Raw genomic sequence first — 20,820 nt, forward strand, 5'->3', positions numbered from 1 at the left:
ACACACACACACACACACACACACACACACACACACACACACACACAGTTAACGTCAGTACATCAAAGTTACACAATTAACTAGCTTAGTGATTAACTAGCATGTATCTGTGAGAGCATGTTTACCTGCCCGGTTCATCAAAGTACATAGAAATAGGGAGACCAGTAGACTCTGCAAACACTAACAAACCCTGGAGGAGAGAAGACAAAAACGTTCATCAATTCAACATACTTTCTTTTTTGTTTTTAAATGATCAACCACAGTATATTTTTAACTGACTGCCCTCAGTGTCATTTCCCTCACTGGACTTCTCTCCTTCTAGTAAATTTTCGCCTTCCAGACTAATCCTTCTCTTCTGTTGCTCCATCGCCCCTCCCTTTGTCTCACCCGTAACTCCTTCAGACAAAATGTGACGCTGTTGTGAGCTTGGACAGCAAAATGGTCAAACTCGTCTGAAGCCAGACACAGCTCTGTCAGCATGGCCTTAGCCCGGTCTGAGAGGGAGACAGGGGAGCGAGAGAAGCAGAAAGCAGCGTCAGAGGGAATGGAGGACGAAAGCAGAAACACATTGTTAATAAACTAATAAATATTCTTATATTATTTTGTATTAAATTGCTGTTAACAAGCAGAGTAGAGAAGACTACACAGTGCAATTCTGCTGTTCTGTCTTTCTACCACACAAGGGCACCACTGGCTTCAAATACATCCTTTTCCCTCTTTTTGCATTATTTCTCCATCTCATTAACATAATAATTTATATCATTTAGTATATTTTTTTGTAATCCAAAGCTCTGTTAAAAATAAAACAACTCTTTAGAGCTGTGGGATTAGCAATTAACTAATTAAATGCAATCAAGATATGTTGATTTTTCTTTTCTATTTTCTTTTATTGTGGAAAGTTTTTAAATTCCTGTTTAACTGCTGTATTGATTCAACACACCATTTGAAACATATGAATAAAAAAAACACCTGAATTTTGATCTTCTTTATTCTAAATTACTTGAATATCCGATGTATGGTTAGTACGATTTGTATAAATATAAAACTAGAGTCACCTGCTTCTTCCTCCACGTGGTTCCTGACCCACATCCGGTCACCGCTCACTGACACCGTCACTTCTTCCAGAGACGGAGGGAAGTGAACGACTGTGTCCACCAGCAGCCTGAGATCAAGGGAAGACAAGAAGTGAGATGCGAGTGACGAACGACATTTCCAATATTTGGAAATAATATTTATTAACTTAACCAACCAACTGTAGTCTAAGAGTGTCTGTATCAGCTTCCAAATCCCACAGTTCTCAAACATCAACAAAACAATCGGCAAACAACAAAGAGTTCAAGTCAGCAAGAGAAGGAAAGATCAGATCTCTATTATCTTTGTAAGAAAAATGTAGAAAGGTTTCACACACCTGGGATGTGATCTGAATACATTGGCATAGCTGTCTTTATCGAACACGGCCTGTAAGCTTTCACTGTCCTGGAAAGACAGGTTATGTGTCTTCATGAGGCCTGCAGAGAGAATACCAACACGAACGCTTTGAGTACACAAGCACGTAGAACACAATGCATGACGTGAATGACCTGCTTAAATGACTCAAATATGCATCGGTATAAATGAGGTGTAATCCTTTTTGAAATCATCCACGTTAAGCACCGTGAATCGTCTGAGCAGGAAGTGAAGCACACGTACCGTGTTTGCAGTGCAGGGTGAAGGTGAGGCGGTTTTTCTGCTCGTCCAGCTCGATGTGACACTTTTCCACCGTCTTCTCCAGAGTCGCTACAGATCTGAATACGGCCTGCACACTCTGACTCACACATAGAGGAACATACGAAGGGGGAGAAATCAATATAAAAGACCAGGACTTTGTGAATTTGCACTGAATTATTCTGGTAATAACACAATAACACTGAAGCTGACATGACATCCACATTTAAGGAGATTTTGGACATGTATGCACCTTTTTTACACTTGCACAGCATTCCTTACGTGTGACAATACAACTGCTTGGTGACACATGCCATGTACAACTGTTACAAAAGGAAGCACTGCGGTCACGCAAAATTTTGCAGAAAGTTAACAAGGTTGTACCATAGTAGCGACACATCAGGAAAGAGCCATTTAAATTGAGTACAGATAAGATTGACGATTACAGTCCATGTCAATGTATTGTATGCGACACATAAACTGTATAAATAACTTTATTAAAGATCCATAGCTCATCTCTTTCTCTCACCACACCTTTATTGCAATCTTGCAGCGGAAGGTGTGCCCACTGGGGAGGGTGTACCTGCACAAAAAATGGGAGGGGAAGTTGGAGTAAAGCTACTATTATAAATGACACACACTAATGTGATGTTCAGTGACTCACTCTCTCTCTGACACACACACATCACAGTGCCATTTATACACAGGCACACAGTCTGCACCTGCTGAAGAACAGTGGTGCGAACAGGAAACAAGCATATGCCGACCGAGAGGAGTTCACAGACCGCAGGGCCAGCTACAAGACAGAGAGAGAGAGAAAAAAACGCTAATCAGCACCATTTATTGACGCAATGTTTGCACCAACAGGAAGCAACAAGACTATATGCATGGCAGGAGGAAGTGTCGGTGTACATGACAGTATCAGAGCAGCTCACCCCATCTTCCTGAGGCTCCACGTAGAGCTCATCACCGATCCTGGACAGAGAATGGATGGCTTTGGCCAGCACTGGACGGTACATACACACACACATGTACAACATCATTAATAGCTCACTGTTATTGTGTACTTATTGTGTAGTTAAAGACAGGTTTGAAAAGGCAGGAAATGTTTCTACCTTTCACGTTTCCTCCCGTCACGACGCAGTCCATCTCAGTAAACTAACGTTAGCGTTAGATAACGTAACAGTTACTACTTTCTTTTAAGTTAGCTAAAAGTTAGTCGGAACTAGCGGTTAAACACCTCCAAGAACTGAATCAGTGGGGTTTTAATAGCAAGAATCCTCCTGGTACCGAAAACATATTCCGTTTAGTTATAGCTCAACTCTTACGTTTTATTTTCAACAGCGGTTCGACTAAGCAGCATTTTGCACCGATCTTTGCGTTGTTTACGCCGCCATTACCCGCTTCCTCACTGATGACCAATCAGAGAGGCTGAAAGTCAAAGAGGCGTGGTTGGGACAAGCGCATGCGCAGTGTGTTTCTAAATTGACATTTTTAAAGCTGCATGTTTTTCGGTTATATGTGGGTTGATATTTACAATCCGCTTCGTTCTAAATACATGACTGTATGAAAGCATTTGATATGGGATTATTGTCTAAATAAATGCAATCACTGTGAATGATTTGATGAAATTTTGCTATTAAAGTACTTTATGTGCTGGAAAGTAGGCTATCTAATTGTAAGTGTATCCTTGACTTGTGTGTGTACAGTATTTTTTCTTATGCCACTTCATACTTGTACTCCTCTGTCTTTCAGAGGCAGATACTGTAAGCTACTTTCTCCTCCATTTCATTTATCTGACAGCCGTACAAGTTACTGTGCATATTTTAAATACTAAACATATGATCATTAAAAAAATATACAATGAATTTTTATACTTTAAATTGGCTACACCTCCATCAGGAACATTAAAATACTGCTTCCACATGAATTAAACAGTGTTTATAATCCAGTAATATAATATTAATATACAATAATATAACAATCTGATAGAGGACATTATGCATGAGTACTTTTACTTTTTTTAACTTACTAGTTCATGGGACATCTTACTGATTGAATCACGCTTTAAAAACTTTTTTCAACTCTCCAGTCTCCTGTAGTGTCATATAGGATTCTACTAGAGTCATATTCTATTCTTAAATAACAGTAAAGACCTGTTTTTCATTTTTTTTAGAGTTTGCAAGGTTTGTGTAAAAAGGGTTATTGAAAAGGTCATGGGGGCATTTTCTTATTTCTTTTATTCTGAAGACACAAATAACAGCTCCTCACTAAAAATGCCCTGTAATTACAACTCAAGGGTCATGGTAGGAAGAAAGAGGGTGTGTGCACATGTTTGAGGGAGCCAGGGAGAGAAATGGGAAGGAAGGAAGGGCAAATAGAGAGAGAGAGAGAGAGAGAGAGAGAGAGAGAGAGAGAGAGAGAGACTGTGTGTCACTGTCAGTGCAAAATTATCTCACCTTACTGGTCTTTCTCGCTGGCCTGCTTTAGAGTCTGAGGAACGCTGCCACGCACCGTCTCTCCTCCCATCACCATTGATATAAATGGCTGTTGCTGAAGAGGTGTGACTAAAACAACATTTGCGTCCTGAAACTACGGACGTTTGGTGAAAGAGAAATTACATGAGAGGACTAAAGTCGGGGACAGTTTTGTGTTTGGTTAAGCTTTGCGCCAAAACAACACAAAAAGAGACAGACTGCTGCTGAAAGCTTTGTGGATTATGGAGGATTGGAGCCAGTATGAAAGCGAAACATCCATGAGAAGAATTACTATTCTAGCTGAGGAATTTAAACCGTAGGAGATGGACCTGGACATGTTATATTTACGTTGAGAAACTCTCAAGAAGATAATGGAAAAAGATTGGAATATGAAAACAGAGGGAAACCACCATCACAGGAGTGTTAAGGTCTGACATGAATCCATGAGAAGAATTACTTTATTGACTATATTGTTGTGTTGACACTCATTGTTGACTTGATACACAGCAGTTCTGTTCCTAGATGTCTCAGTCACATGATCCAAAAGACAATCAGGCGATGCTGCAGTCCATGCTGCAGAGACTGAAGCTCCAGCCGGGAAAAGAGGCCCAGGCATACCTGCACACACCTGTACCCACCACAGCTGCTTGGGGGCAAGGTGGAGAAAGAGGAGCCTCCAACCTCCAGAAAGTAAACAGCAGTCCTGTAAATGGCTTTGAGCTCGGTAAAAATGGTATCCCATCAAAACTGTTTGGGATCTCTGCTGCGAAAAGTAACTTTGGCCTGAGACGTGGGGAAATACAACTACCAGGCCATAGCTGTGAAGTGGACAGGGGTCTTATTTCCTCCCCCTCCCAGAAAGACAACATTGATGCTGACACGGGTGAGGAAAGGGTGTTGGGACAGGCGACTCAGCCTGGTATCACCCCAACAGGAACAGGGCAGCTGTTTCCTGCTGAATCACTTAAGGATGCTGATATCACTTCCTTTGAGAGGACTGATGGGGCGAGGGGGAGTTCTGGCGGTTCTGCAATGTCAAGGCACATCCCGAGCAATAATGATGGTGTCACAAGCACGGGACAGAATCAGGACCAGGACCAGAGTTTTACATCCAAAGTCTACATGTGGGCCTTAAAGCCCAACGATGCACATATTGGCACACAAATTCAAGAGAATGAAGCATTGTATATGGGAAACGGAGGATTTGGAGCTTTGGCCAAAAATAAGGACATGCAGATTGTTGCGACGGACAGCGGCTCAAGAAGAAAACAGCTATCGTCTGAGAATAAAACGAGGAGATGGACTCAGAAGATCAAGGAGAGATGGAGGGACAGGCCGGGGAGTTTTGGCAATAAAGGAAAAAAAGGAGGAACAGCAGACCAGAAGAGCGATCAAAGACCTGAAGTGAGTAGATTTTAGTTTCTTTGTCAAAATATAATAAATATGAACTGAAGAGTAAAACTGCAACTTTTTTATTTCATAGATTTCACATCAAAACCAGCTGTTGACAGCGGAAAATGTCATCAACACATCGAATAAGGTGGAAGAAGGGACCCTTCCTTCACTCGACAGCAGTGATCCCAGTAACGCTCCTCCTACACACACAGAAGACGGCACTGATGAAGTATTTTTGAGGTAATCTACCAACAAATTGTCCTTGAAAATGTAAAAGAAGACACTCAAACCAGTCCTGAAGTCAGCAGACACAGGCTAAAAGTTCTCACTGTCAGGCCTTGTTGATTTGTCTCTCAGCCTTAGCGACATCAGTAAGATATGTTAAGTATTTTCAAGACGTTTCCAAGCATAGCTGTAACATTAGTTTGGGCTGATTCTTGTGATGTGAGGTGTCAAACACGCCCGTGTCCCTGTCAGCATCTGTCATCAGCCATCTTTAGTCACACTTTCATGGTGCAATAAGTCTCATGGAATTTTCACAACTGCACATCATACCATAAAGGGAAACAGCATGAAACAGATACATGCTTACATACACACAGAGATCCTCCATCGCCCTTAAAGATGATTCTTGATGATGAAGGTAGTCAAAGAATCCCATTAAAAGATAAAAAACCAATAACAATAATGGAGCTCTATGGCACAGAGGAATAAACTAGCTATCTCAGGCTTTGGCTGCAAATATTACACTTTAAAAATGGCTCAGTAATTTCCTAAAACAGCTGGGCACTGTAGTTTATAGCAAAGGTCACTCAAACATGAGATACATGACGTGGCGTTTGTGGGATTGATTCAAATTGATAAAGATTGACTTGAATGTTATTCCTGATTTTGAGGCAGAGGTCATTTAATGTGCTGCACTGACTTTACAAAATCTCTTCTCTAGTTCCAGATCAACCAGCGACTTTGAGTGTGGCCTGGGCTCCTTCAGCTTGCTGGAGGAGATCGTCATGGGTCAAGAGTGGGCCAGGTTCCTAAACCCCAACCAATCAGCCGCCTCGGCCAATCAGAGACCGTCAGAACTCAAATTCCCACCAAATCCTCATGATAGTGGTCAATCATCTCTGATTTTGAACCAACAAGGAGGTGTGAAGAACCAGTGGGGCTTCAAGGGAACTGAGGCATCCCCAGATTTAGATTTCAGCAGGGCACAAATATCGCCTGATGCTTTCCAACCTGTCAGCATGGACGTTTCAGAAGGAAAACAAGCTGCAGTACGCGACGTTCACAGTAAGGCCCATCCATCAGAACCAATGGAGCATGGACACACCCGTAGACCTCCTTGGTTTGTAGAGGTTAGATCTAAATTGTAATACATAATATACTATTTCAACAGATATCATTATGATTTCACATTGAAGACACCTATAAGCACATTTCCTAAATTCTAATGAATTGTCTTTTCACTCATGAGTTGGTCACCATGTTATTTTTTTATTTTTTTTGCAGCCTAAATTTATTCTGGAAAACTCAGCGCTGAGGAGCAGAATCTCCCTCAACAGGAAGAGACAGCATCATAGAGACGAGATGCTTCACATGGAGAGAATAAGTGATGGAGAAGAGGCAGACAGAGGTCAGAACTTAATACTCTGCCTAATCACATGTTTCAGGCAAGAGAGTTTACAAAGGTTATGTCACAGTTGTAGCTGAAAACTCATTTCTCTTGTCTCTCGTCTCACAGAGGGGTTCATGTCTTCAATGAGCCTAACAAGCAACCACGTGATGGAGGAGACAGGAGAGTCACAGCGTATTAACCTCAGGCCTTTATACATCCTAAACTCTCCTCCTCCATCTCTCTCTCGTTTCACCCCTTTTGCTCCTGCACCCCGGGGTGTCCTCAAACACTCCAAATCCCAGGATTCACAGTCCTCAATGGAAACTGTGACGAAAAGGGTAAGTTGACAAAAAGTGAATTTTTTTTCACACTGCTTCCTGGTGGTATAAAATGTAAAGATACATTTGATATGCTAATTCTAAGCAGGTTTGGGTGTGCAGTGTGTGTATACAAGTAAAGCATGTTGTTTTCTTGTATTCTAACGACAAAAACACAGTATACTACAGATTAGCATACTAGTACTGTACTGTAGTATACATATGTATAGTATAAAAAACTATTTAACAGTACAGAGTGAGTCCTATAATACTGTCCCCACTAAGACATCTGCTTCTAACCTAAACATGCAACTAAACAGTTGCTGCACTAAACATTTTACGACTGATCCTAATGGTTTACTACCTCTAAGTTCTGGTTTGAAGGAAGCTATAGCAGACATCCCATATTGTCTTGTCAAACATTGAATAAAGCACTTAAGAGAAGTCACAGTCGAAAAGTACTCAGCACAATGGAATTTTCGATCACATGTTGCAGCTAGATGAAGTTGAGGAACTGTAGATCTCAAAGGTTTTGTCTGAAAATTAAGATTATTTTAAAAGTAGCTTTTTTTACACACAATGGAAAAGGGAAACTCATGGAAAAACAGATGAGGTCATAGACATGTTGATAGTTTTGTCTGCACAATATCATGTATTCTCAGATTAAAATGTCTATTTTGTAATTATTTGCAAAACTTTAATTTTCATCTCAGTATAGTTTCAGAATCATTTTGTAATCATTTCTATGTAATTTGATACTAACTATAAGGAAAAATATGAATGTCACTGACAGAAATGCTTAATTTAATCCCATGTAAGTACTAATTAATTATTCTTTTTCTAAATTAGAAACTTCACACATGTGGAATTTACATTTTGGCAGTTTATGCTCAGCTGAATAAAATTAAAAATACTTTTTAGGTTCTGAAATATAATGTGATCAATATTACATAGACCAAATACAGTATATGACTTTAGAATGATAAAAGTAAACATGACATTTTATCAACTACTTTGCCATGCTCTGTTCATCTTTCCCTTTCTCTCATTCCTTTCATCCTACTCTGGATCAGAGGCGAGTTGAGGAGAACCGGCGGGTTCGTTTTTCAGAGGAGGTGGTTGCAATAGCGCCCCCAGAGCTAGAGTCGTATGCTACAGACTCGCAGGAGGATTCGGAAGAAGAGGAGGACTCTGTGGCAGAGCAGTGTGAGGAGGAGCAGGCAGCGATAGAGGAGGTGGCAGCAGCAGCAGCAGCACGCCGGTCTGCTCTCCCTGCCTGGATACGGGCTCTGAAGAGGAGGAACACAAGGAGGAAGCACAGATAGAGACTGCAAGACTGCAACTTCTTTTGGTTCTTTCTGGACACTTAACGTTTCTTAATGCTCCTCATCCGTCTCCAGATCACCACAGCTCAAAATGATAATTGATCAAGTGTTGAGAGTATTTCAAACCTTTGCAATAGAGCCAGAATTGTTTCCCCTAAGCTGTTTTTTTATCCATGCTCTTCTTTCTGTCTGTCTATCTAGACTGGATTATGTATTACATAATCTCAATATGGATAATATAAGCATAATAAAAGTTGAGTCGATTTGGTTACTGGAGTAAAGCTTTTATCAGAAATGCTGTGCTCCTCCCCCCCTCCTTCAATGTCACACTGGCCAGCAGCAGACTGTCTCTCGGTAATGGCTCCCTGTCCGGCCATCCTGGGAAATTAATCCCAGAGGAGGAAAACTAATTTGAGCTGAAGCAGTGGCTGCAGACTGTTGGTGGTTTCTGGTCGTCTGCTGCTCTCTGCTCAGCTCTTGAAGTGCTGAAACCTTATTTTGAAGCCATTTGCTGGCAGTCATCACTTATAGGATAGTACACCCTGACAATATTATCAGCCTCTGTTTACGTTTTTAAACTGTAGCTACAGTGATGCTTCCATTTGAGTGTTGCAACATGGGAGACAGAGAAGCTATAAGACAAATATTGAAGAAATAGTTTGATATTTGGGAGATATTTATTTGCTTTCTTTGTGTGAGCCAGATGAGAAGATTGATACCACTCTCATGTTTGCATGAGATTGTATGTTTAACCCAGATCCCTGCTGGCTGCTAGTCTGGTACATAAACCCTGTAAAACCTCACCCTCAGTCTTTGTGCTAAGCTGTAGTTCATATTTACTGTACGGATTGTTATCCTGGAAATGGGTGCTGGGAACTGTGTGTGTGTTTGTCGACATTGTCCCCTCAACATGAAAAACTAGAGAACATATTCAAAAAGAAAACATCCTCCAGCCACATTTATCTATTCTTCTTCTTCTTATCTCCTCTTGCTGTTATAATAGTCTGAAGACAATTTGTTCAGTCTGAGCACAGACGAGCTGCAGCTTTGCTTGAAAGATTGACCAGAGGAAACATTCATAGAGTACTTTATAGTGATGTGTATCATATTCTGTCATTTCCATTATATTGATTTGTGTGATTAAATTAGTACATTAAACTTTGTGGCTAACTGCTATCCATTCCTCTGCGGCCTCCCCTCACAGCTATCTTCTCCCGTAAATCACTGTCAGAGCCATTAAGAGGCTCTTTAGCTGATCTATTAGTGCTCTGGTCACCGTTTATAGTGGAGCAATGGGCGGGTGGGGGGGGGGGTTACTAAAAATACAGTATGTGACGCAAAGAGCAAGAAATACTGACAATCACCTAAACCAGAGAAATAAATAGAGGAACAAAGAATGAAAATGCCATTTTGGATTGAAAGAAAGGAGAAAGATTTGTCCATTAGTCAGTACAGTAACATCTACTGCATGTCATCGCAAAGAAGTGGACTAATAATGGACCATTTGTAAACCTCAAACCACACACACATTTATCCCTCTGCAGACCCTCTCATAACACACACACACACACACACACACACACACACCATTATTTACCATGTCTTTACACCATTTGGAGACTCTTTAGTGCTTTTATTTGTGCAGGACAGAAAAGAAGGGTGGTGAGGGTGTGAACATGACATAAAAGAGAAATTCTCCAAAATGTTACGCAAATAATTTATTCTCAGCACTGTTTTTTTTTTATATTGAACATGTTTTTTTAATTCTGGCTCGTTCGAGCAAAGCTAACAGGAAACGAGAAGGGGATTTGTTCAGCTCTAATATGTTTGGCTGACAAACATGAGGTTGCAGTTCATTGTAGCTGTAAAATGAAACTCTGACAATAAAATAACATGTTTACTACTGTATGTTGCCCTCCAAGTTTAATTGTTGTACTTTTAACTAAGCTTTATCTGAATGGTGAAGAGTAGGCCATTCTTTGAGTTCCATCTTAAATCTTCTCAGGGGAATTTTGCTTGCTTGTTGCTAACCAGGAGGCTCCAGTTATTGTTATCAGCTAAAGGCCATTATTCTTTTCTTCTGACTTCCACCTCTTGTTTTCGAAACTCGCAGGAACTTTTTTACCCAATTCCACAAGCTTGCCAAACTAAAACTGACTGCAAGATCCCAACAACCAGAAAAGGCAAAACAAATCTCAAATCTCATTCAGACAGAAAGGGAAAGAGAAAGAGAGAGGAAAGTCCATTTCTTCAGATTGTTGTTGCCAGTCAGATAGGTTGCTCAGAGGTATCGAGGGAAATGGCTCCAGAGTCATAGGAGCTTTTGATACCTGGTTTGAGTGACAGCTGGCTGCCTGGGCTCTGACTAAGGGATGCTTCTATCTGAGCCTCCGACACCTGGATGGAAAAAAAAAAAGGTCTGTGATGAAGCTCCTACAGGAAGCTCACCTGGACTCAATGCTTTGGTGAAGCTCACTCTGCAGTTAGTGTCTATACATATTGATAGTCAAAAAACATGCAAATGTATAAATATAAAAACATTAATTACCTCTTCAAACTTCTTGGCTTTGTACTGGGCTGCCCCTTTCAAGAAGTTTAGTAGGATAATGTCACAGAGAACCGTACCCTGCCGACACAGATAAAAAAGTGTTATCAAAGCTTACAGCAACAAAATAAACACAGTCCTAAGCCTGGTCAGATCTTCCTACCAGTCCAACAGAGGTGAAGGCAGCTACCAAGTTGATCAGTGTTGGAACTGTGTCAAACTTTCCTGCCTGGAAGAGATGGAGTCAGTTTAGGTGACGTAATGTACAAACAGCCCCCAACAGATGTGTTCTCTCCAGAATATATAATACTCTATACTATTTAATACATTTGAATTAAATGATACCTGTATTTCACTTTTTAAAACAGTGTTCCGCACAACTTGCTCGTTGAAAAATGATAGGTTCTTAAAGATGATGTTTTTGGTGTACTTTACAGTCATGAATGGAGATGTTAAAGGAATAGTTTGACAATTTGAGAAATATTATACTTTTTTGCTGTCCTGTTGAGAGTTAGATGAGAAGATCAAGAACACTCTCACATTTATAGGATGAAGATTAAGCTACCGCCAGCAACCGCTTAGTTTAGCTCAGGCTGACTGGAAACGGGGGGACAGTTAGCCTCTAAAGCTCACTAATAGCACGTTACATTTAGATTTATTCCTAACAAAACCAAATTCTAAAAATACAGCGCTATTATGAATCCTACTGCAGAGACGATTGGTTAAGGTTAGGCATTAACCATTGGTCAGGGCATAGGACCTGAACAATCCGGTTACTAGTACCTCTGCGACCCCGGACGCATGACATTGCAACACAACTCACATTGCCAGTGACCATAACATCAAAGCGGATGGCATATGCTTTGTGAAGTGTCCGAAATTCTGTCCCATTCTCTGTCTTGTAATATTTGGCAAATCTGTATTCAAGGAGAAGGAAAAAAAAAAAAGTGACCAAAGGAATGAAAAGGAATAAAGAGATGAAGAGGAAAAATCAGCCTCACTACCTGAAGTTGTAGCCACTGGAGATGTCAGTCTTGGCAAACGGCGCGTCCAGTCGCGTGAATGAGTACTTGGGTAGACAATTCTCAATGTTCAGGTCCAAGTTACATTTCCACTCAATATTTATTCCTATTTCTCCACCCTGAAAGAGAAGGATGAGGAAAAGACAGACGCACATTGAGGCTCCAAGTAATAGAGTAACCTAATGTTCAGAATTTAGCCTGTTTTTTATTTGCTCAACCGCTGGTTTGTAATAATTAGGGTTACGTCACACCAGAAAGAAGCATAGTGAAAACAATTAGTGCGTCTTTGCAAACCATTTCTTTCTGGAAGCTCTGTGACGTAGTGAATAATCGCATGGCTACTTCGTAAACTGTCACAAAACCTCAGAGATTCTCTCAATTTTCTCACTGCTGTTCTGTGTACTCCTTGTAATTTTGTGCACCATTGTAGCTACACCATTTTGTTCATTAAAAAGATACTGAAGAGGGAAAATAAAGCTCTCTAAGCTAACAAACTAACAGACTGTTAGCAAACACATTAGCTTGTTAGCTTAGCTCCGTCGCCAAAGGGACAAGATGTATTTGTACAATTGAATACTGTCTCTTATCTGACAGCTCTTTTGTAGAGCATTGTACACTCCAACAAAAGGAGCTTTAACAAAAGTAAATGTTGCAACACAGCTAATAAGCTATTCTCTGTCCCTTCAAAGGTCAACACTGTCAAGACGACTTGCACGGCACAAATTTGCAACGACTACTTGCAGTGATTCCATCGGAATTAGTTGAATTTGCCCTCATTTTTTGTGATGGGTTAGTGATGGTGAGGGAGGGCTCTTTGTTTATGTTCTCATGTGTATGATGAAATGAAACTCTTGTGACAATTTAATAAAATTTAGTTTTTCCTTTATGACCACTGGGTAGCCCAGCAAGCGGTCGCAGTAAACATGTGGTTAACAATATGAATTCAAACAAAAACACTTGTTTAGGTTTAAAACAATTGACTTAGGTCTACTTAGGTTTAAGAAAAGCGTCCTTCACACTCCCGGAGCATTTTCTCTGAGCGTCTAATAATGAAGCTCATAGGTTTACATTGTAGTTACTTAAAAGCCCGGTTCATCTCACATAGATGCTAAAAGGTGCCCTGTGCGTTGGTATCAGATGCTGAGGGACGTGACAAAGCATCGGTATTTGTTGCCCTGGGACTGAAGCAAAACTGTGTCTCTGTGTGTAGTTTCTAGCACAGTTGCAACATTTTAGCCTTGAGGATGAAATGTTATAGAAATATTGAGAAAAAAATAAGAAGGAAGGAGGAGATAGAGTACGGATAAGACCTTGTTTGTCAGGTTAAAAAGGTCCTGCTTAGTGTAGCTCAGCACGTCGCTCACACGAAAGATGGGGCAGTAGGGGTTCATCTCCGGATGGTAATGACATGACCTCATTTTTTTTTTCGTCATTGAGGAGCGAATGTTCCCTCTGAGAGAAAAAGATTTCATGTTTATGATAAGAAATGATCTTAAAGGAGCATGTACCAGGTTATGTGTGATTATTACATATTTTCTACACAGTTGTTTCAGTTGCTTAAATTTGAGAATGTGTGTGTCTGTGTGTGACTGACCTGGTGACATTGAACAGTGGAAAGCGAACACTGTTTTTGATGAAGATGGTGAAGTTGTTCACATCCAACATCGGATCGCTGGCAGGATGTTGACAGAGAAGGACGTGTGAGGATGACAACCAAGTCTTTCAATGAGGACGTGTTGTCTTGTGCACAAACATATCTGTGTGTGTGTGTGTGTGTGTGTGTTTATATATCTTACATCTGAACTTTGTCATCCTCGGCTGGACACCATCCTTCAATCTGGCAATGACCCGTAGTGGCATTGGTGGAGGTAACGTTAAGGCAAACACCTGTTATCTTCCCTGGTAGGTGAGACAGAAAGAGCAGGAATGTCAGTTAAAGAGAGACGATCTGGTTGATTGGTTAATACAGAGGCAGCCATAAGAGTTATGAGTCTTTTGTGAATCCCTTGCAGAGTGTGCTTACTTCCTTTGATCCCTGCTTTTACGTCACTTTTTTACCTGACTGACACCCAACCTTCACCATCTCAGTTTGGCCAAACTAACTTGTGTTGGTCATCAGAATTAACAATAATCCATAACATTTAGCAGACAATCTAACAACATTAAACTGAACGAAACCAAAACGCCATGTAAACACCTGGCCTTATATTTAATGTATAGGATTTTAAAATTACCTAAAAATTCTCTGGGATTGTCTCATTATTTTATAAACAAAATCCCACATCAGCAGAATAATTTCAAACATGCTATTATACTATGATCTCTACACGTATAAACTTTAAAGGAGGTCTGTCAGCCAGATCAAAATTCTAAGGGTATTCTGGGATTTATTGCATGTTGAACTGATTGAGCCTCTGCATTGTTTTTGTGTTTGGAAGAGCAGGATATTGAGTGTACTTGAAAATAGTTTGCCTCTCTGGTTAGCGGCTGCCGGCTGCAGCGTTCTCGCTCAATACTGGACCAACTACAAAAATGATTGTCCTCATTATTCACTTAGACACAAAAACATGGGGAAATAGGTTTAAAAAATAGCTAAGGTACCGTTTAAAATCCTTGATAATGACATGAAAGTTTAGACTCACCGTTGGAAAGGATGCTGTCTTTATGCTCCTCGCAGTCGTCATCTGTGATACAATTAAACTTCTCTTCCACCTGAAACACACACACAATAGAAACGTAAAGCGTGATATCATACATACACTCAACCCTTATTTAGATTCCCCCCTTTCACAAAATGATTGTTAAACATTATAATAGAACAAATGTAACAATGATGAAGTAAGCAAGTACGCTAGAACATATGTGACCGTGTTTTTGTTGCACTGCGTTCCTTGAATTGGCCTTTCTAAGAACCCACTTTAAATAATTGCTCTGATTTGAAACACCTGTCCTGTCAGTCAGGTGACTGTCAAGGTTTCAGTTTGACGTAATGTCAATCTTAAATTGAAATAAATGGTTGAATTTGAGTTATGACTGAAGTCAAAACAATAAATACAGAGGAAAAATATAAACAAGCATAACGGTTAAAACATGAACTGGACAAATTAAAAATGAGGGTAAACACTTGTAAAGGACTTTGAAGAAAAGGTTTTAAGAAGTGATTTAAAAGATGTTTCCGAGTCTGCAAGCCATTCATTATCATGCAGGGCTCTGACTGCACGAGCGCTTTACAATGCAGTGAAACTGAATGATTTAAATGTGTCCTCACCTCTGGACAAGTGCTTTGAAACTGATTTTCTGTGATGATGACTTTGGTCATGATGCAGAAGATACCTGTGCCCTGAAACACAGCAGAACACGAATATATTCAGTATTTCTATGAAATACGATGGTCAAAATGTGCCACATATGGAAAGATTTATCAATCCGTACACTCACAGACAGACAGTTCATCATAAAACAGATATCAAAAAATGACATTATCAACTCTCAGATTCTTCACATGCGCCTCAAACCACCACCAAACCTTTCAGTCCAGTGTGGGCGTCACACACCTGTTGGGGGAAGACGTAGTCGGCCACATCCATCACTTGGTTGCTGTGGATTCCGAAGCCTTTTACTTTGGTCATCACAGAGGACTCGATGCCGGTGTCTTTCGACTGATAAGATTTCTCGTGGATGAAGACCCAGCTGCAGGAGAAAAAAGATTAACAGCAGGTCAAGAGTTCAGTTAGAAGAAGTAGAGAACATGAAGTCTCGTTTCTGGACACAATTAACAGTCTTCCATATCAAAAAATTAGTTTTAGTAAAAAAGTGGTTTTCATTTACTGAAAATGTATTTAATTTTGTTATGCTTAATGACCATTTGGTCATTTTCCGGCCGAAGTAAGTGTCGTTTAACAACCCTACAGATCACAATTTTTATTTATCTTTTTTTAAATTGCTTAACTCTCGAATGTAGTGAGAATACATGAGAGGCACCAACTGGGGCTAAAAGTAAATCCGATCACCCCAGTACTACACAGTTAAAGATAGAAAACTACCAATTAATTTAAAAAAATTGGCAGTTTTTATCACAGATTTTGTAGCACTTAAGTAACTTAGTACATTTACTCAGGTTCTGTACTTTTCTACACAATTTTGGGGTATTTATTATTTACTTTTATGATACTTCTACACTTCTACATTTTATAAGGAAATATACTTTTTACTACACTACAATTACTAGTTACTAATTACTAAACTATTGAGAGGAAACTATCCAAATGTATATAAATGAGTTAAAGTGTTCTCCCTCTCCACCAGATGCAACTATCAAAAGCTGCCTTCTTGTTCATGCATGTTTCATGCATCAGCAATAATCCTCAAATAATTTACTTTTTACTTTGTATACTTCAATTGCATTTAGCTGACAACACTTTCACTTGTAATGGATTATTTTTATATTGTGGTATTGCTACTCTTACCAAAGTAAAACATTTAATTGCTTCTTTCACCGCTGTTCTGCTGTTTGACACTTTCCTAGAGGGGATGTTTGAGTGTAAAATGAAAGGGAAATATTTACATATTTTAACACTAGCTAGTGGTGTCTAGTCATTTGGAAACTGTAAACATTTTCACAGGAATTATTTCTTCTGAAAGTAGTCGCAAGGAAAACTGTTTAAAGGAGGAAATCTCAAAAATGTAGCCACAAAAAAAACAAAACAAACATCTGCATGGCTAGATTAAAAAAAGTATTTTTGTAATTGGGGTGAGGCTATACCAAGACAAGATCATTTTACAAAGGAAAAAAAGGACAGATAATACAAAACCACAATTAATTACTACGCATGCAAAAAAACAACAACACATCACTGACCCGACAAAATATGAAATGATGAGCAGCTGTACAATCCGGTTGATGATGCCCACAGTCCAGCTCTTGACCACCACAGACTTGGTGGTCTCATAGGTGAAGAAGTCAGTGACGAAGCCCCACACCATGGAGCCCATGGCTGCTTGTCAGTGCAAGTCAGAGAGCGACAGACGAGAGGACGGGTCCTCCTGAGTCTGACTTTAACACCTGTCCAGCCTCAACAGGTGGCCTTCAGAGAAGTGAGGTGGTAAAACTGTAGCTCACTCCTGATTCTACTGAGAGAAACAATCTCTGGTCCTGTCTTTCACTCACTTGGTGCAGCCTGTGTACATCTGCTTCATTGCATATTTGATGGTTGGAGCTCACTGTCTCTCTCCTCTGTGTTTCACTGCTTTATAACTCAAACTGGACCTCCCCTTCCTTTACTCAAATGAGCGAGAGGAAAATGTGAAAGTGTTCTACTGTCCCTCCCTCTTTCTTTCTTCACCACAAATCCCCATCTCCCACGCCTCTTTCTCTCACAATAAGCCAGAGATGCAAGCGCACGCACACAATTATTCAGGGACACTAATCAATATCCCATATATCCACTTTGATTTGCTCCAGACACATTTCTGTCATCGGTTCAGTGGGTTTTTCACGTTTCTTGGATGCTTTTATCTGAAGTACACTACTGTCACTTAATTCATGTTTCAGTGTTGGTGAGTGACTCAGAGGGAATCTATCCCCCAAATCATGGACACTTCACTCACAGCACCATAAAGTACACAACATCTAATGCTGTCTAATAGCAGAAAGCTGTAAAAGGAAAATAAGGGCTATGGCTTCTGCAATGCATTGCCTGTTTATTTGGTTGGTTTATTTAACAGCGAAGCTTTTAAAGGCATTACTATAAAAACTATAAATATTTGTGAAAAAGTTATTTTTCATCTGTTCCCTCTGGTCAGATGTTACTCAGCATCCTAAAGATTGTTACTGAAACAAGATACAAGTATAGTAGTTTGACTCCGAGAGGTTTTCCATCTGAGATCAAACTGTTGTTTTTCAGTCATTTAAAACAATTTGCCTTAGCTTTCAACATTTTTCTTCACAAAGTGAAATGATATTTTTCATTGTACAGTTTGGGCTTAATGGCCAAATATCTTAAAGCAAGATCCCCCTTCCTTGGGTTTTAGAATATCCTGTTATTTTAGTCAGCTCTACAATCAGGTAGATCAGTTCTACAGTTAACCTTTTGAAATACCAGAAGTTCGGATTATAGCTCGACAGATAAATCAGCTGAGCCTATTCACCGTATATTGGCCGATCTTGGCTTATTGAAAATATATTGGTAGCTCTGTATATGTCAATTAATACAATTAAATAACATTAAAAACAATTCAAAATGTTAAATATTACTGAAATATGTGTCACAACCATTTCGTCTTATCTTCAACACACAATTCAAGGGATCTTTATCAAGAACGTTTGTCCATTTATGTAAACACAAAGAAAGTTCATCAATATGTCCACATTTTTAATTGGTAACGGCCAACAAAATTCTGCATCATCCAGAATGAGAAAATGTATCTTCATATTTATTCTGGCTCATGAAAAAAGTACCGTGTTTTACAAATACATGACGATAAATGTGTTTCTACTTTTACCTCTGGACAGGTTTCATCAGTTCATCTGAGATGAATTCTTGAAAGTAGCTGTGACAACTTGTGATAATGTCATAACTTTAAATGTAACCACTCAGACAAATACAAATGTTCAACATCTCTCCATCAAACATCCCTTTTTTTCATTCATGTACATCACAAATAAATCCTATTCTATACTTACAGGTTCCTATAGGAGGCTTGATGCATGGTAATAAGTTATAAACTGAGTTATTGACAACTGTGCAATTAATGCGACATATGATACGACCACTTCTCAATACACTCACAAGCACCAACAGCATTATTGGCTCTTACATCAGGGAGATAATGTAATGATGCAATGACAGTGTGTGTGTGTGTGTGTGTGTATGTGTGTAAATGCATGCGCCTGAAGACTTTGTCATTTCTTAAGTGGGTCCATTATGTTTGTGGTCAATTACTGGTAACATAATCGAAGACAGGATAAACACACATGAGCAAGCTTTCAGGCTGCATGCGACTGCAACACTGATCGCAAAGATTAGAGTCTTTGCATTCCTGTAATGGCCAATGATACTGTGAAACACGGCCATCTACAAATATGAGACGCCATTTGTCAGATTGTAAATGTGGACACACATGAGTGTAGGATTGTCGGATGGACGTTTATCGTGAAAGGGGACACCGTCGTGAAAGTGATCGTCATTCAACAGGAAGGGATCTATGTTAACACATTCACACTCGATCTGCCTTTGACCGCTACAATTAGGACATGCCAGTACACAAACACCCCAAGATCACCTGAACGCAACCTCACACATAAACTGTTACTTGACTTATATGTGGCTCTCGGTATGGCAATGACGGTCAGTGCACCACTTTGGTCCAAACTGATAATATCTCAATAACTACATTTGATGCATTGCCGTGAAACTTTGCACAGACAATCATGTTCCCCAGTGGATGAATCTTACAGATTTTGGTGACCAAAGCTTCCCTATGAAATGTCTCTACATTTTGTATATTCATGGTTCCCAGACGATGAACCCTAATAACTTTGATCACCTGAGTCTTCTTTTAGCGCCACCTTGAGGTTAACATTTGTCATGTTGAGTGAAATGTTATGTTACTATTGGATGGATCGTCATGTAATTTAGTTTATATATTAATGTCCGCCTCAGGGATCAATTTAATGATCCTGACTATTCATTGAGTACTGTAATCAGGTCAACATTAAAAAAAATGTTTTCACCAAATTTACGCGAAACTAACGACATCAAACTCATCTGTACTTTAAGTTCACTGCAGTTTAGCAAATGTTAACCTGCCAACACAGTACACTATAGATGGTGACCAGGGCAAACATCAGCATGTCAGCTTTGTCATTGTGAGCATGTTAGCATGCTGGCATTAGCATTTAGCTCAAAGCACAGCTGTTCCCACCCTCACAGAGCCACTGGCATGGCTTTAGACTCTCGTTTTCCTTGAATGCTTCAAAATAAGACTTAGAAAAGAAGGTGCAGCCGGAATTAGGGATATTGTGATTTGATGTGGCCCACATTGGGAACACAGGGACATTTTTGAACAAAAATCTACTCAAATGACTGTGGAAAAGGACTTGCCAGAAAATGTCTGACAATAAACACGAGTGGACATTCTAAGTACATCCAGCCGGTGTTACTGCAGCAGGAAGAGGATCTTATCAAAACCAACACTGATCACTTGGAAGTAAACCACACACAGAGTGTTTGGCTCTTAAAAACCACTATGTTCGACCCTGATATAGCAGCCCTTTTACAAACCGCTGTGTACTTAGGCCTTGGCCTCCCGTTTGAAATGTCTCTCCAACGTTCACCCGCGTCGCCATCTAACTTCCTGTGATAACACACTCCCAAACCACCCTGCCTGGTTAAATGGGCCTGATGTACAACACAACAGTG

At 39.9% G+C, this 20,820-nt stretch overlaps 3 protein-coding genes across 4 annotated transcripts in view; 1 reads left to right on the plus strand and 2 right to left on the minus strand.

Annotated features, from left to right (window-relative positions):
- The window catches only part of rad9a (RAD9 checkpoint clamp component A), a 5,042-nt gene extending 1,884 nt beyond the window's left edge, over window positions 1-3,158 (minus strand). The window contains exons 1-9 of one of the 2 annotated variants that reach the window (XM_031862839.1): window positions 2,820-3,156; window positions 2,640-2,710; window positions 2,427-2,500; window positions 2,239-2,287; window positions 1,690-1,804; window positions 1,409-1,508; window positions 1,056-1,162; window positions 388-494; window positions 126-190 (exon numbers count right to left, since the gene is read on the minus strand). In XM_031862839.1, the coding sequence (XP_031718699.1) occupies window positions 126-190; window positions 388-494; window positions 1,056-1,162; window positions 1,409-1,508; window positions 1,690-1,804; window positions 2,239-2,287; window positions 2,427-2,500; window positions 2,640-2,710; window positions 2,820-2,853 (722 nt within the window). In that variant the 5' untranslated portion in view covers window positions 2,854-3,156. Of the gene's footprint in view, window positions 1-125; window positions 191-387; window positions 495-1,055; window positions 1,163-1,408; window positions 1,509-1,689; window positions 1,805-2,238; window positions 2,288-2,426; window positions 2,501-2,639 lie in introns of both variants that reach the window. The other variant, XM_031862837.1, reaches the window with a different exon arrangement.
- On the plus strand, window positions 2,548-10,741 carry LOC116391863 (uncharacterized). The gene is made up of 7 exons (XM_031862836.1): window positions 2,548-2,717; window positions 4,195-5,585; window positions 5,665-5,816; window positions 6,523-6,931; window positions 7,086-7,209; window positions 7,318-7,529; window positions 8,582-10,741. The coding sequence occupies exons 2-7, from the start codon at window positions 4,704-4,706 to the stop codon at window positions 8,831-8,833; spliced, it is 2,031 nt and encodes a 676-aa protein (XP_031718696.1). The 5' UTR covers window positions 2,548-2,717; window positions 4,195-4,703; the 3' UTR covers window positions 8,834-10,741.
- A 360-nt stretch (window positions 10,742-11,101) lies between these two features.
- On the minus strand, window positions 11,102-17,392 carry p2rx3a (purinergic receptor P2X, ligand-gated ion channel, 3a). Its single transcript, XM_031862840.1, has 12 exons — window positions 17,259-17,392; window positions 15,955-16,090; window positions 15,669-15,740; window positions 15,043-15,112; window positions 14,197-14,299; window positions 13,995-14,072; window positions 13,711-13,852; window positions 12,383-12,519; window positions 12,202-12,295; window positions 11,542-11,607; window positions 11,382-11,459; window positions 11,102-11,230 (listed from the first exon to the last, which is right to left on the minus strand). Exons 1-12 carry the CDS (start codon window positions 17,390-17,392, stop codon window positions 11,102-11,104), a joined length of 1,239 nt encoding a protein of 412 aa, XP_031718700.1.
- Window positions 17,393-20,820: the final 3,428 nt, after the last annotated feature.

This window comes from Anarrhichthys ocellatus, unplaced genomic scaffold, assembly GCF_004355925.1.
Source record: "Anarrhichthys ocellatus isolate YVR2014 unplaced genomic scaffold, GSC_Weel_1.0 scaffold27, whole genome shotgun sequence".
Taxonomy (NCBI): Eukaryota; Metazoa; Chordata; class Actinopteri; order Perciformes; family Anarhichadidae; genus Anarrhichthys; species Anarrhichthys ocellatus.

What these genes read in the sequence shown, in the direction of transcription:
- p2rx3a (XM_031862840.1), bottom strand. Translation starts at nt 17,392, where the DNA reads ATGGGCTCCATGGTGTGGGGCTTCGTCACTGACTTCTTCACCTATGAG. An exon ending in ATCATTTCATATTTTGTCGG is followed by an intron (nt 16,091 to 17,258) that starts GTCAGTGATGTG and finishes TTTCTCCTGCAG; the next exon opens with CTGGGTCTTCATCCACGAGA. An exon ending in TCCAGTGGCTACAACTTCAG is followed by an intron (nt 12,296 to 12,382) that starts GTAGTGAGGCTG and finishes CCTTGAATACAG; the next exon opens with ATTTGCCAAATATTACAAGA.
- LOC116391863 (XM_031862836.1), top strand. Translation starts at nt 4,704, where the DNA reads ATGTCTCAGTCACATGATCCAAAAGACAATCAGGCGATGCTGCAGTCC. An exon ending in AGAGCGATCAAAGACCTGAA is followed by an intron (nt 5,586 to 5,664) that starts GTGAGTAGATTT and finishes TTTATTTCATAG; the next exon opens with ATTTCACATCAAAACCAGCT. An exon ending in TGGAGAAGAGGCAGACAGAG is followed by an intron (nt 7,210 to 7,317) that starts GTCAGAACTTAA and finishes CTCGTCTCACAG; the next exon opens with AGGGGTTCATGTCTTCAATG.